This window comes from Fringilla coelebs, assembly GCF_963513975.1.
Source record: "Fringilla coelebs genome assembly, chromosome: 3".
In the NCBI taxonomy this organism is placed as follows: Eukaryota; Metazoa; Chordata; class Aves; order Passeriformes; family Fringillidae; genus Fringilla; species Fringilla coelebs.
The window spans coordinates 6,903,589-6,919,688 of record NC_140030.1 but is presented as its reverse complement, the minus strand read 5'-3'; the positions used below and the strand labels follow the sequence as shown (position 1 = coordinate 6,919,688).

Genomic DNA, 16,100 nt, shown 5'->3' with positions numbered 1-16,100 from the left:
TTTATATATAGCCATAAGAAAACTCCAAATTTTTGTAAAAGTGATAACACTGATTAGAGACCAATTACAAAACTACAAGAAAAAAAAAAACCACCAGAGGTTAACAAAATATCTAATTATTTTCACAGATGTAAAGACAACATAAAACTAAGGAAAGAAGTGCAAAGTAAAGAGAGCCTTAGCAATTAAATGCATTTTAGATTATGAATGAATCCATTTCACAGTCCTCTGGTAATTCTCCAGCAGCTCTGCAATAATGATATTCTGTGGAAGTACTCACCGTTCTGAGAAGTCTGGGGAATACTGCAAGCAAAGTTAACCCAGCCAGGGATGCCCAAGGTCTCAGATGTGACTCTCTAACCACTCATCTGCTGCCATCCTGCCCCACTCTCACCCAGCCCTGCCTGGGTGCCTTGACTCATTTGGAGTTTTCCCATGAAGAAATAATGTTGGGCAGCAGCTGCTTCTTTTCTTGCCTGACTGGATTAAGGCTGAGGAACCTGCAGATGAAGGTATTGCACTGCAAAATGACAAAACACCTTTCAAACACACCCACAAATCTGCCAGATTGCCACCTCTGCCAGGAGTCCAACGGGATGAGTCACCCTGTGGGGTTGGTGCCCTTCCTCCGGCTGCAGGCGGCAGCTTCTGCTCTCCCGTATTTCATAGAATCATGGAATGGGATGGGTTGGAACAGACCTTTAAGACCATCCAGTTCCAGGCCCCTGCCATGGGCAGGGACACCTTCCACTGTCCCAGGCTGCTTTAAGTCCCCTCCAACCTGTTCTTGAACACTTCCAAAGATGGGGCATCCACAACTTCTCTGAACAACAATCTCTTAAAGACTTCAAAACACTAATGATCAAAATCTGGTCAAGTTAATGCATTATCCTTCATAAATGCAAGAGCACACTACTAACAGCACCTGATGCAGCTAAAAACCTCAATGGGCAAATAATAACCTTTTCTTCAGGACTACCCCATCATAAAGGGTGACACTTATCTGCTGAACCTTGTGCCATGGTCACTGTTGGCTCTCTACATGTCACCTCACCTCCAAGATCCAGATTTCCAATAGCCAGAAATGTACAGCAAGTAGTTTATCACTACAGAAGAGCAATTCCTAACACTCCTTCACACAGGACTGATTTGGAAGAGCTCTGATCACTAATTTTTTTCTACATTCCTGCAGTGTGTTAGTCAGGAGCTTATGGGGTTTCCTGTCATTTTGTCTGCTGTCACAACTCCAGTCCTCAGTCACAGGCATGTCTCCAGTTTTAACCTAAAGACAGGTATTATTTACTGTTCTGTTTTGATTCAGCCAGCCTCACATCAGGATCAAGTAGGAATTTAGCCAGGCACAATCAAGCACAGCCAACACAACCCACCTGGGAAGATGAAATTCCTTGTACTTGATACAATACCAGAGAGAGATCAATTAAAATAATAAAGAAAGGCTAAAAACCATACCATGTCAAGGTATGGACATGTTTCATTAGGCTTCTTACCCATGTCACCAGGAGCTGTGCTTCTACACAACCCCTCAATCTTTACTGTGATGGCAGAACTGAATGGCCCTTGATTCTCAATACCTCCTCAACATCAAGAGTTCTCTGAAGGTCACAAAGTCCAGCATCCTGCAGCCCTCAGACACCCACACACTTCTCCCAGATGGAAGCTGGGTCAGTCTGGGATCTCAGAGGGCTTGGAAAGAGATTGAAACCATGGCTCCCAACAAAGAGGCTCTCCAAACCCTGGCCCCAGCAGCACCAGTCTGATGCTTTACAAGCTGGTTGGGGTTGTTTGCATTCCTCAGGCACACACAGGGAGGGGTTTGTCTTCTCAGCTCTTGCAAAATCCAATTACCCAAGATCTGCAACCAGCTGTGCTCATCACCTGTTTTCTCAGAGAACAGAAACATCTCAGGTAACTTAGAGCAGCCAAAAGGCAGCTGTGTGAATCCGGGTTTACCATTTCCTTTGGAAAGAGGAAACAACAGACTTGTGTTCTCTTTATGAATACAAGGAATTTATTTAAAAGTTCAACAGATACTTTGCTATACAATTCAAACCTTGCAATAATCACAGGTTTCCATCAGAAATTCACTTCCATGAATATTAATGAAAAAAAAAATCATCTTTGTGGAAAAAAAAAATCAAGTAAGTACACCTGCAATTTTGCCTTTTTTTTTTTAACTAGACCTTGTGTACTACCAAAAGATTTTTAGAGAATCTTAAGATTGCATGAAAACCTGGCAGTTTAAAAATGCCCTTCTGCTGCTCTGTTCTTTTTGTGCCTATTCCTTCTTCCATATCCCTATTAAACATGCCATACCCTCAGTTTTCAGTTCTTCACTACATACTTAAGAAGGGATTCAAACATGCATTTATCCATGTTACTGAAGGGCAATAGGGATCATAAACAAAGCCTCTAAAGATGCACAGTAAGGTCAGTTCAATATGGGCCCAGAGGAAAAAAAGGGGCAATGAATAGATCCTGAGAAATTAAAAACTCCCAGTTACGTTTGCAAAGGAAAACTGAGCTTTCCAACTGTTTGGATCCTAAGCCACCTGACAGTCAGGAGCCAGAGCATCCCAGTGAGATAATGGAAATCTGAAAACTTTAAAGGGGACTATCATAAAAACTTTGCTTCCACTCCCCACACTCCTCCTTAGAAAGAATTTAAGGGCATACAAAATAATCCTGAACAGAACTGAGCAGATGCCTGAAGAGGTTTTCATACTCACTTTATTTGCTGAGTTTGGATAGCATGCATCATTTTACAGCACCGGCAGACAAGTCAGTGAAGCACACTGCTCTTAGGAACTTGTACTGTGGAATGTCTCAAAACCATTACCCTCTCCCCCTCCACTCCAGTATGTAACACTAGCTGAAGACAAGACAGACACACATCAGGGCAACTTCCTTATGGCTACAAATACTCATAGCAGCGACTTTTAAAGGAGGGTTTATTAAATCAAGTCATTGCACTTGGGTCATTTATTGCTATAGCGAACAAAGGCCATTAAATAACAAACACCTCTCATTTGTGGCTTTAACTGATTGTCTTGTTCTGTTCATCCTCTGCAAGCTCACACACAGGCACAATTTCTGCAGAGCAACCCCTTCCAGGATTTGTTTCATGTTCCAATCACAGTGAAGAGCTTCTATAACAAAACTGGGTCCTCCATTAGGCTCAATTCTTGTTTTTCATCACCTGTTCTACAGGAATGAATTCCAGGTAGGAGCTGAGTGTCTGATGACAGCACATGATTCCTCAATTCATTTGTGATGCACTTCAAGGTTAATTCAAGGTTAAAAGCATTAAGAGTGAATCAGCTTACTAGCAATTTGACTAGCAAATATTACTCCATACCTGCATAGTGTATTAATCAGATTACAATGAGATTTCATGAACTATTTGAATCAGTAATGGACAAACATTCTCCAATTAACTTTTTGACATTTGTATTTTATGACACAAACTGTAGAAGAATCCCATGGTGTGGGATTACTCTCAAGAAGTAACACTTCCATGTTACTTAATAGTGACATTCTGAATAATTACTATATTTAGGACTACTCCCATTAAGAGAAGCTGAATTACTTTCTTTTATTGGTGAAGCTGCCAAACTATGAGGAATGTTTTTAAGTTATAGCAGACCTAAAGGAAATGAGCTGATTAACAGAACTAATGAATTTGACTGGTTTTCTAAAGCTGTATGTTTTTTAATTCTTTAATCAGACAAACACAGCAATAAATACCATTTTCTCCTATCACTTTGCATATTATTTGTGTATTGTTCTGGTGCAAGTTTTGAGCCCAGGGGTTAAAGATAATGGTAATACACAAGATCTCAACTTCTGTTCCATAAAGACACCACCACAATGATGTCAAAGCAACTGTTCCAATCACTTATTAAAATACAAAGATGTTACTAAGTTTAGAGGTATGCAATATACTGAGAAAGTTTATGGCATAAATACATAAATATTGAGAGCTTTTGAGAGTATCAAAGTTCCAAAGGGATTTATTTGGAGATATATTATAAACAAAACCTGACTATTGTAAAACAAATCAAGATGCATACTTGAACCACTAGAAAGACTGATGATTTCAGAAACACAGAAGTACAGATGCTGTGACTTAAGGTTTACTCTTTCATGCTCTACACTGTAATATTTTAGGCACAACAGGTTGAGTTGAGACTGGACTCTTGCTTCGTTTCTGTATTCCTTGCATTTTGTGGTTTAACAGTTAATTTTGTCATGATTTCACAATTAAGTCTTAAATCCCTTTTTAATCCAATAGTGCAAGTGACAAACCGTTCTGCTGAACTACTGGAATTAGATCATTCAATCTTTCTACACTGCATAGGAGTTTCACCTGCTTCATTGCACTAACAAATGCCTATCTCATTATTCACACTATGCTGTTCATAAGTTGAGCATTCTCACTGCAGACAGGCACAACAGCATAACCCTGGGTAAGACTGCCAAAATTATACAAATATTATATATTCCCTTTTGCATGTAGGGGAAAAGTAGTGACTACAATTACAATACAGTCATTCCATCCCTTCCAACAGACTATTTTACAGATTAGTTGCAAAGACAGATCACCCTATTTATAGTATAGATCTCTTTAAAAATTAAGCTACAGGTATTCAATAAAAATCTATTAAGAATTCCCTCTCCTTTCTATACAGATTCAGTAGTATTTTCAAGCAAACCAAAAAAATAAGGTCTGCAATTCCAGCACAGTAAGAAATAAGGCCTCTTTTATATTGGCAAAAAAATTACACCATTATTCTTTTTTGTTTTCTTATCTCTCTGAATATAAGACTATATTCCTTTTTTTTTATTATATTTTTTCTTTAAGACTGTAGAACACCAGAGCATCCATTATAATGAAATAAGAGTCAGTTCTCCTTGTGTTCAGCTTTGAATTCCTGGCAAGTTAAAAACATTGAGTCCATAGCTGTCTCATGTAGACATCACTGCTTTCTTCAATTTTTCTATTTCAAGCTGAAAAAACAAACATTTTGAAAAGGAAGTCATTTTTAAAGTAGCTATAAAATCTTCAGAGCTTTCACCAAAGTTATAACCTTTACATTTCAAAGACACTTAAGTATTACACCATAGAAGCATTTGACAGTACAGTATTTGAAGTTGATTTTGTACCAGTATATTGCTAAAAGAACAGGAATTTAAAATAATTAAAAATTTGACTACAGTTCTGGTATAATCTTTTTTAAATTAAAAAAAAAATCTGATAGATAAATCAGTTTATCTGGATAAACTCTCTCTGAAAAAAGAAGTCAAAACTGGGTTTTGCAATCACCTGACAGGTCCCCATGTAATGCTGCACCATCACCTAAAAGTAGCTTCCTAGAACAGCCTTTCATGCAAAACATTGCCTGGATTAATTTGTATTTCTTGATATGGACTTAGAGGACACGTGGAGTTATGTCCTCTTCATCTCCACTGCATATTTAAGGCACTTTCATTGATTGCTTTAGAGTCACATTAAAGAGAGACTCACCAGAAGTTTCTCTCATGTGTTTCAAGTAGCTTTGTAGCCAGCAAGATGTAGTATTTCACAAATAAAATGCCCTTTTGTACCAGACTGAAAAAATTTCCTACAATGAGCTCATCCTATTAACTACCTAATGGCATCATATTGCACTGCAGATAGTGTCCTTCATCAGTAAACTGAGGAGTGGCATTCAGTCATAAGGAATTTTTTCAGATGCATTCTGTTCTTTTCACAAATTATCCATACTTAATATTTAAACAATTCATCAAAAATTTAGAGAAGTTTACTTTTGGTTTTCTTTTGATTACTTAAATTAAATAGGTCTTTCAGTCTTATAAATGCAAAGTATTAACTGTCTTCCCTGGAACTTGTCCAGTTGGACATATTTCCAGAAAAGAGCAGAATCCAAGAGCACTAAACTGAATTCCCACACTGATTGTTACAAATAATATTGCAGAAAAAGAAAGCTGAACTTGGATCTTCTCTATACATCCAAATGCCTCATGAGGCATTCATTCAATCACAAAATAAAACAGCAAAACAAAAGGAGACTGAACAGGTTTGTTAAGACTTTCCTGTGACATCAAACCCCAGAACAAAGCCTACACACCCCTGAACTCCCCGTGCCCTCCCAAAGTGGTAACGTTACCTCCAGATTGCTTCGCAACAGTTTCTCTTCTTCCAAATCCTTCTTTAGTTTTTCCAGTTCTCTCCTAATAGTAGTTAAGATAGAAACAGAAGTCAGAAGGGGGAAAAAGAAACTTCACATTACTGAGGACAGGATGCACAGGTCTTGTTAAAATTTTACAAGTGGGATTCACAAAACAAGGCACATGCCCACCAGTGAATTGTTACTCACATCTGTTGGACCACAAGTTTCCACCATCACTCAACACTTCTTACCTACTGCTACTCAAAAATCCCTAATTTTTAATGCCAATTTTAAAAGGCTACTTAAATGTCTGTGCAGTTATTTAATATTTAAAGTTGAAGTCAAGCTAAAATAACCTAAAATAACACAGCTACTTCTACAAAAAGAATAAATTACTTAGAATATAAGTCATGTCAATACTGGAAGTACTTGTGCAGTGTTACACAAGGCCTGCACTATGTACTTATCTCATTACCACAAAAAATTAACTACTTTTCCTTACAATGAAAGCACAAACTGTTTAAGAAATACTTTCAAAAAGATGTAATGGATGCAGGAGTGCAAAGTAGGAGGGAAAAAATGTGTACAAATTTCAGAAATACTCTGACATCAAATTCGTACATATTTAGGACATTTAGTAGGACTAAATTGAATAGAAAACACCTGAATTTATGTATTAATATGTTATTAGCATAGAATACCTTTCTTATTTTAAAGTCTGGCATTGAAGACATTTATAAGATGTCTATATAACCCCTTGCAGAACTGACAAAGGAAATATTTACCCATGCTCTTTCTTCAGGGCATCTACTAAACCCATTAAATCATTAATCTGAGTCCTGAGCTCTTCCACAGAAGTTTTTTCCTCATATGTTTCTCCTTTCAGTTGGAGGTCTCCAGGTAAAAAGTCGAGTATGACAGAGCTTGGTCTCTGAGATGAAGGTGGAATCAGTGGGCTGAATGCAGATGGCTATAAAAGAAATTGGCAGAAAGGCAAGAAGTGAAATCTTTATGAACTGAATGCTTACAGCACACAGGTTGTACCAGGATGGGAGCTAAATGTGCATAAGTTCCCTTAATTTTTTACCTAAAGGTAAAAAAAAGTCCAGTGTGAATGGATTACTGGAGTATATGAGATAGTTACTTAATACAGGCTTAATTAAGGATTTACCTGAGATTCCTGTAGTCACTAAAAAAAGTACTTAGACTTCAGTCCTCTTCACTTAAAAAATAAATGATTTAATGGATTCCACTGAATAATTATAAACAAACTTTTGTGCACTCTGCTGATCTGCTCAGTTATTCTGTCTGTCAGGAGACTGAAGGCTGAGCAGATATGGAAATTATTTGAGAAATACCACCTGATACAGCAGCTCTTATCAGAACTCATGCACTTTGTAAGTACAAATGAACTTCAACACTAAATTTCTTACTATGAACTTTATACTAAATGACTGAGCTCACTTGAACTTTTACTACAAGCACTGGGATTCAGATGGCTGCATGAACCTGCACTGGAAATGCAAACAGGATGAACAGAACACCAAGCTGCCTGGTACTCCTCTGGCTCCTTGGTAGCATCATACCTTCTTTGTTTCAACTGGCTTTGGTTTGGCACTTTCTTCTTCTTTCTGCACCTTCAAAATTTTTTCTGGACCCACATTTTGATTTGCCTGGTAAACCATTCATGAGGAATGAAAAAGTTTTCAGAATTAAAAATAAAAAGAACAAAACTTAAAAGTAAATTAAAAAAAAAGCCTTTCACATTTTTCTAAAAATGCCATAGTAAAGGGGAAAACCAACTAACAAAACTTAAATTGCTATGCTAGCAGACTTTTCTGTCCCTGACAGTCAGTCAGAACTTTCCTTCCCCACATTGAACAGAACTTAAATCAAACACAGGGATCCTGGGCAGGATTTTCAAGCATATTTGCAATACTTAAGTCTGTGACACTTTTGGGAGCCTGTAGGTGCTTCCACAAAACACAAATGGGCAGTAACTGTAGATGGTAACTGGCATAACTATGCAACATCCACTGAGAAAATGAGAAACAGGTGGTGCAGAGTCCTTGAAATCAGGTTATCTGCCAACCTCACATCAGCACTAAGATCACAATCCCCACATTACAGCAGCATTAAATTACAAATTTATAGTGGCCAATTGTCAAAGTCACTAAAGACACTTTCAGATCTGTGTGAATGTACAAGACCTAAAGCACCATCAGTGAGGCCAGAAGAGCTGAGCATTTCCTGCAGCAAAACCCCATGAAACAGAAACACTCCTTCAGCTGCAACACAGTTCCAGTTGTTTCTCTTACATTCACCTCCCTGCTGGGAATGGATCTCCCTGCACACAAAACCTGTAGGAACTGAACCCTGCAGCATTTTGCTCTTCAGATAAATGGCTCAAAAGACTGTTCCCCAGGGTAGTCCTGTTTCCTGGGAAGCCAGTTTTTAGTTCCCTGCTAGGAGAACACCCCCAAAATACTCACAGGACTACTGCTATTGAAACGGGAAGGCAGCCTCCTACCAGGCATCTTGGGCCGGTTGGCAGTCGGGTGTGACAGATTATCTGAGGTAGCTATGACATCATCAAAGCTTAACAGATCTACAAAAAGAGGAAAACAGACACCACCATCAAGACCAGAAAGTTTTGCTGAGTTCTTTTTATCACTTTTTTTTTAACTTGAGACACAAAAAAAAAAAAATTATCAGAATTCTTGTTGTTTTGAGGATTTTCAGCATATGCAACACATGAGGTACCTGAAACAACTGCATGACTTTGATATATCTGGGAAACTGTATTTTCCCCCTTGGAAAAAAAAAAAGAGTTAATTCAACTAGGACTTAAATTCAAGTTAATTTGTGTGAACAGAAGAAATGCTCTAGCAACATGGCAGCATCTGCAGAAAATATGTTTATTACTTTTTTCTAAGAGCTGCCATATTCAACTACTTAAGAGTGTATTTTCTTGTCACTGAACTTGCATGAAAATGCAAATTTAGTGACTAAGACAATAATAAAAGTAATATGGTAAATTACATACTGGTGTACTCCACACATTGGTGAAAGCCAACAAGATATTAACTGCATCTATGTCTGTGCAAGGTAGTTTTTTTCATGTTCAGTATATAAAGATAATATACAACTTCATAAAGGCTTTAATAAAACACTTCAAAACTCCACTCTTGTACTTTATCACAAAGATCTCTTTGCTCATTAGTCTCTTTATGCTCACATCACTAGGTAAACTCCCTCTCTCAGATCAGCAGAAATGCTTTTATATCCTCTGGGAACAGGCAACTTCAGGAAAAAAGTTGATAATAGAAAAACTGACCCCAATTAGTCTTAGTAATGTATGTATTTCACCTAAGTAACAACAGCACTTGGCCTTTTCTCTGCAAAAATAAATATACTTACCTGGCAACAGATGTTTAGTGAGATTGAGGGGTGTTTTTTATTTAAGCATTGACATAAGATTACAGTTCTTATGTATTATTTACAACCCAAATTGATCACTTATTCTATAGACTGGAACTAAAATGCCACACAGTATTTACTACAGGCACCATAGAAAACATTCAAGATTTTGGGTTTGATTTTTTTTCATGACCTCTGATTCTTACTTGACATTATGATTTAGCAAATAGAACCTATGATGTCTCTTTTCCTGCATTCCCATTAAAGGTCAGATAAGAAAAAAACTTTGGGTACGCTGAGCCAGACCATTCATACCCCTTCAGTGTCTGGATGTCTTAAAATCACCTGATTAACCCAAGTTTTACTCACACATTGTCAAAGCTATTTTATACCTGTAGGTACTAAGTAGGTACTAAGTTTTCCACTGAATATTTTAATTGCTTTTAATCTGTTCTCTGAATTAATATCCTTGAAGGCCTTAGAACATTCAGCTCCTTTGGACAGCCCTGACCAGACCTACTTCATCACCCATTTCTTTATAGCACTGTTACAAAGCAGTTTTGCTGCTTTTTACTTCTCTTCAAGAGAATGTCAAGACAGTCTTGTGTAGACATGCAATCACACCTGCAATTAAACAAGCAGGGGAGAAAAAAAAAAAAGAAAGAAGAAACAGAAGAATGATGAATGGCAAGCAGCTGACGGAAAAGAGGATGAGGGAGAAATAAATGAAAAGGGATTTCTGTTCCAGTCTGTGCCAACAAAATATTTCCTTTAATACACTGCAAGCAACAGGGACCACAGGGTTGTCTGCATGGTCTTTAATCAATTCTCAGTTATCCCAAAGTACAAAGCTTTCAGAGTCACAGAGGGCTGTGGGCTAGAAGGGACTTTAAGATCAGCCCATTTGAGCCCCTGCCCTGGGCAGGGACACCTTCCACTAGACGAGGCTGCCAAAGGGAATTAGGATTTATGTTAGCTAGGTATCATTAAAAAGGTAACAAGAAAAACTTTTATGCCTTTTTCCCTCATCTCACTAATTTCTGACTTTAAATTATGCTTCTTTTGTCATTCCATAGAAATGACAAATCATTTTGCAAGAAATTGAAGTAAGAATTATAAATTTAGTTGCTATTATGATTGCAAAGCCAGTCCTGTCTCCATGAACAGTAAACATCAGGCATATTAAAATATATTAAGGAAAATGTAAAGTTTGAAAAAAAAATCACAAGGCTTGAAGACTGCTAGAGTCCTGAATTGTGTACTATTTAAATATAGATGGTGGGATAATACAGAAGCCAAGTACTTTTTCCATAATTCTAACATCTTCTAAAGGAATTTGTTACACCTGAGAGTATTGTTCAACATTAAGATTTTGCCAGCAGTTTCCAGTCAGAGGGAATTCTGACTCTACTTGAATTTTTGTTTTTACTTTTCCAATTTATTGCTTTGGTATAGGGAAGAATTAAAACACAGGTTGGTGGAGATTTGGGCTTGGGTTTTTTGGTGGTGGTGGTAGGTTGATTGGTTTTACTGCAGGCTTGAGTGTTTTATTTGATTGTTTTTCTTTTAAAACAGCATTTTTAGTTATTTTAGAGAAAATTTAACCAATCAATCAGTAAACTAATAGAGAAACTGATGAAATCCTTTGAAAGTTCACAGTCTACACCCATTTCAATCAATAAAATGATTTATCAAATAGGATTCTTACAGACAGCCTGTCAGCAATTGTAAAAGGAAATCCCATCATAGTGCCAAAAGAGCAATACCATACATCTGGAGATAATCTGGGTCATAAAAAGGACTTTATGACTGAGTAAGAGCACCTTTCTAACAAGATGAACTAAGCCTAAAGTTACATAGCATGGACTATTAGAAATGTCTCTTCTACAAGCTTACCACAGATCTACTACAGAGCTGTTAGGAGCTTTAACAGGCACAATTAATGAGAGGCTTTGTTAAGATTTGTGAATGTTTCAAGTGTATTCATAGCAGCTTGTCTTAAAAAGCCTTCACAAAAAGAAGCAAAGCTGAAGGGTGGCTGAAGAAATAATGGTTCCACCATTCTCATGTGGCTGGGGTTTAAATACCCATGATACAAGTGAAAAGCATCCAATATTTTAGAAGGTAAGAACTCACATTAATCTGTGGAGTAAAAAGATGCCACCCTTTCTCATATTACAAATCTTGCTGAAATTTCCTCCCAAAAATTCAGGGGACAGCTATAAGCTATATTTTACAGTGCCCAAAAGCTTCATGACTGTGTTCTTTGTGTGTACAGAATGATAAAGCCATTCAACCTACATACACCAGACATGCTAAAGGTACTGAACACATTTCACTACAAACAAACACGAAGTTTGGCTTATCAACAGCTAAACTATAAATTTTTTCTTATTTTTAGTCCCCACCAGTTCCTAAAGGAAAAGCCTACTTAAAGTAACTTCTTTAACAGCTAAGGAAAACAGGCATTCAAACAAACAAAAAAAAGGCGCATTTTTAATAGAAACCCCAAAATTTTAGTACCAATAATTGCAACTGAAAACCACGCTCACGATGTTAAGAAGAGGATGTGTATGGAATAAAGCATTTGGATTTCCTTAGAGATTGTTATCTTACCAAAATGGAGAAGGGTAGGGTAATTTCCTGACACGTAAGAAGGGAAACATGGCAAACAGGATAGGAAACAAAATCTGGAAAGAAAAGTCAAGGAGAGGAATGTCTAGAAAAAGATTCTGAACAAAAAAATTATTTTACAAAGCAGGAAAAAGAAACATTTGTAGAAGAAACAGAATTGCTTTACATGTTCAGCATGCCAGCATTACAGCTTTAGTCTTTTACAGTACTTGATTCTAATCAAACAGAGAAACATTTATGCAATTTTCAATTAAAACTTCAAGAGGAGTTATTTCAATGTGATCAATGTTTCTAAATGGTTCTGATTATTTGTCCTTATCTTATGGCTGGTGACATAATTTTGGCATGGGGGAGGTTGGTTTTTTCATAACAGAATATTTACAGCTTCTTATGCTAAACTGAAAGGGGCTCAATCTAAACCTCACTTCATGGTCAAACTATGCTGCAAAAAACCAGGACCCATATTTAAAAAAAAAAAAAACCCAAACCAAACCAAAAACAAACAAACAAACAAAATAAAACCAAACCCTAAAAACAAAACTACAAAAAAAATTTCCTAAAATTTCATCTACCCTAGGATCATAATCTGAAGAGGGGGGAAGAAATAAAAAATAAAAATAAAGACTGTGGTAAAGTTGTTGCCAGCCCCAGCCATCCATTTTCCTTCATCTTTTATTAATACCTATTCTAGTTATTGTAAGGTTAAACAGCCTTAGAAGTTATATAAGGACCCAACATCTTAATTTTTTGAATATAGCCTTGGCTGCACTGGGTATTGTGTCTTTAGCAGCACAGTATGTAGAGAATTATAGCATGAGATACATTACATTTTACTGGCAGGAGTTTGGATCAGTTCCTTTTCACAAGAGCAGTAGGACTGACTTATGCAGATTGTTTTAAGGAATGTCAGTTTGACAAAACAGAGGATTTCTGAAACTTTCCTTTAACTGCAGCTCCTTGACCCTTCTCAGTGCCGCAGCCGCATATGAACTGCCTGAGCCTCCTCTGCTTGCTGTGCACCAAACACAACTGAACAGACCTCAATCACAAGCCCCTTGTGCACCCCTGTGCCCTGCCCCATCTAGGCATTAAAATCTTTAATTTTTCCAGAAGCCTGTAGAAAGATTTTTTTTCTCAATCTGTGTAAAATTATTCTTTTTCTATCACAGAATATTTTGAGTTGCAGTATATACATGAACACGTGACAACACAGGTACTATGTTGCCACCTTTGTTATTAAAGATGTCAAGGTAACTAAATGTAAAGAAAAAAAAAAAAAGATATTCCAGCTGTTTTCATAGGAGTTTTTCTTGAGTTTAAATGATACTATGCTACACAGTAACAGATCTAACACAACCCTAGAGATAATCATAGAATTTATTATATTAATTAGAAAGCTGATAATCATAATGGCTTGGGTTGGAAGGGAACTTTAAGATCTTTACCTTCACTGTTCCAGGCTGCTCCAAGCCCCATGCAACCTGGCCTTGAACACTTCCAGGGACGGGGCAGCCACAGCTTCTCTGGGCAACCTGTGCCAGGGCCTCACCGCCTTCATATTAAGGAATTTTTTTCTACTATCTAACCTGAGTAGCATAACTTCTGTATTAGAAACATGCATGAGTTAACCTTTCCTCATATAAAGCATTTACACTTGAAAAGCATATTTTAACATGCTCAATGACAAAATGTCAGGAGTATTTTTTTCCGTTCCTTAACTGCTTCAGTTCTTTCAATGCATTATTTTTATCTTCCAGATGAATTTATTATACTTTGGACCAACTATTCTACAGCTAGAATATTGTAATTTGCCTTAAAAATACATATATTTATACTGTTTTTAAATTTATTATTACTAAAATCTTTTCTGAAACAAAAAGTTGCATTTGAGATATGCAAGATCAACACTGCAGGTATAATTCACTACAGCTTTTTCTGAAGTGGTTATTCATAAAATATAAATAATTTAAGAGTTTAGAAAAATATGCCCACAGCCGCTGATCTCTGCCTAAGTGACACACAGAGGTCTGTTATCAGTTGCACTGCCAGTCTAGGGCTAATGGTATCAATACAGTAGTTCAGAGGTTCTGATCATTAATGTGGGTGCTTTAACCACTATCAAGGGTTTTAAAGAGATGCCAAGTTTGGCTCAAGCTGCTTTTGGCAAAGCCATAAGCATGTATTTAAATGTACAATGCTCCATGCTTTTTTAAGGCCCCAATTTAAGGTATGATAAAGTCAAAATCTAGAATAGCTCTGAACTAAATCACAGGAGGCCACAGGTAATGGCATTACCAAGAATTCGGAAGTTAGCTAGAAAAGCAAACTTATCTGAATTGCAAGAGCAGAACAAACTGAACCAGCCATTAAGAAAACAATTTCATAAAAACTCAAGATGAAAGTGGCAGCAAAAAAAAGCAAGCTTTCAAATTAGAAGGACAAACCATTATCTGTCTCCCTTCCTACCCACTGTTCCAACCCAGAGCTCAGCAGCTACCTGCAAATACCCTGCTGACATCTGCTTATCCCCTCCTGACTTACCTTCAGCTGCCTCCAGCACTGCTAAAAAAATACACAGGCATAAATGCACTCAGTGGCATTTTGAGTAAATCACTTCAACCCTGTAAAAGTTAGCAATCCAAACAGAAACGCCCAAAATAATATTTCTTTTCTTACCTGATTCTTTAGAGCTCTTTACCACAAGTGAATCTACCTCTACTGATTTTGGTCTGAGTGGCAATGGTTCAGAGTCTAACTTTGGTTTTGCTACTGGCTCAACTTCAGATTTTGGTCGAAGAGTAACAACTTCTCCATTAGTTCTGTGGTAAGAAAAAAAAAAACAAAACAAAACCTGCCTAGTCAAGAGATGAAATAGTTTAAAAAGGAAAAAAAACAAGAATTAGAAGCAAACTGAAAAATTATGGTAGATTTTATCCCTTTCTAAAGCCTTGTTTTAAAATCAAGGCTTCTGGAGATCAATTCTGCTCCTATGAAAACCATTTTTTTTTTGTTCCATCTCTTGCAGAGTTGTCAGATGTGCACAAAACTCATGTGAAAATAATCCAGAACATTTAGGACACACTTTGGCATTTCAGTTCAAAATACTACACTTCAAACAACAGGTGAGCTGAATAATATTTTTACTGATACCTCTTGAAATAATTCAGAAACTGACTCCTTGACATTAAAGAAATCTTCCTGTATAGGAAAAAGGGCTTACAAGAACAAGTTACTTCTTGCTGGATATGGAAAAAGCCACCTTGTAGCTTTTGTTCTACTATGCATTCCTTCCATATCTGCTCACATCATTCACAGACAACAAAAGCCCCAAGAACAACAATGAAAAAAATCCAAAGTAGGGCAACCCCCACCAAAATAAATAAAAAATGACAGGAAACATTTTCCTTTACAGTTCTTGCCATCACAAACCCATGCTGACCAGGCCTGATTATCTGGCTGGCCTGTGCCCCCTTCCATTAATTCACCTTCCAAAGCCTGTAAGTTTTATTGCAGTAGAAAAAGAGGCAGCAGCCTGATCTTCCTAAAACACTGCTAAAAACTTTCAGACATTTAAATATCTCTAAGATTTAAAGGTTTCAATTATTAAAGGCTGACAGCTTACTACAGACCTCTCTTTAACTACACACGTGCATCCCATTAGAACAATAATTATTTTCTAAGCTGGAAAAGAATATAACTTGTGGTTTTAAAAAAATAATCTTTACTTGGGAAAGCCTCCAAAATACCAAGTGAATATAACACAATTCTATACTGAAAAGCTATTTAAGGTGGAAGCTCTTTAATGCAGCAGCTATTATTTGCACAAGGCCAAGTGTATCACAACCTTATTTCTCA

At 37.0% G+C, this 16,100-nt stretch overlaps 1 protein-coding gene across 4 annotated transcripts in view; it reads right to left on the bottom strand.

Annotated features, from left to right (window-relative positions):
• Positions 1-2,019: 2,019 nt before the first annotated feature.
• CD2AP (CD2 associated protein) overlaps positions 2,020-16,100 on the bottom strand; it is a 76,792-nt gene continuing 62,711 nt past the window's right edge. For 2 of the 4 annotated variants that reach the window (XM_084201544.1, XM_084201543.1), the window contains 6 exons: positions 14,922-15,064; positions 8,684-8,799; positions 7,778-7,864; positions 6,977-7,161; positions 6,189-6,252; positions 2,020-5,028 (listed from right to left, as the gene is read on the bottom strand). In XM_084201544.1, coding sequence (XP_084057670.1) covers positions 4,987-5,028; positions 6,189-6,252; positions 6,977-7,161; positions 7,778-7,864; positions 8,684-8,799; positions 14,922-15,064 — 637 coding nt within the window. In that variant the 3' untranslated portion in view covers positions 2,020-4,986. Of the gene's footprint in view, positions 5,029-6,188; positions 6,253-6,976; positions 7,162-7,777; positions 7,865-8,683; positions 8,800-12,227; positions 12,302-14,921; positions 15,065-16,100 lie in introns of those variants that run through there. The other 2 variants (XM_084201545.1, XR_014615985.1) reach the window with 2 other exon arrangements.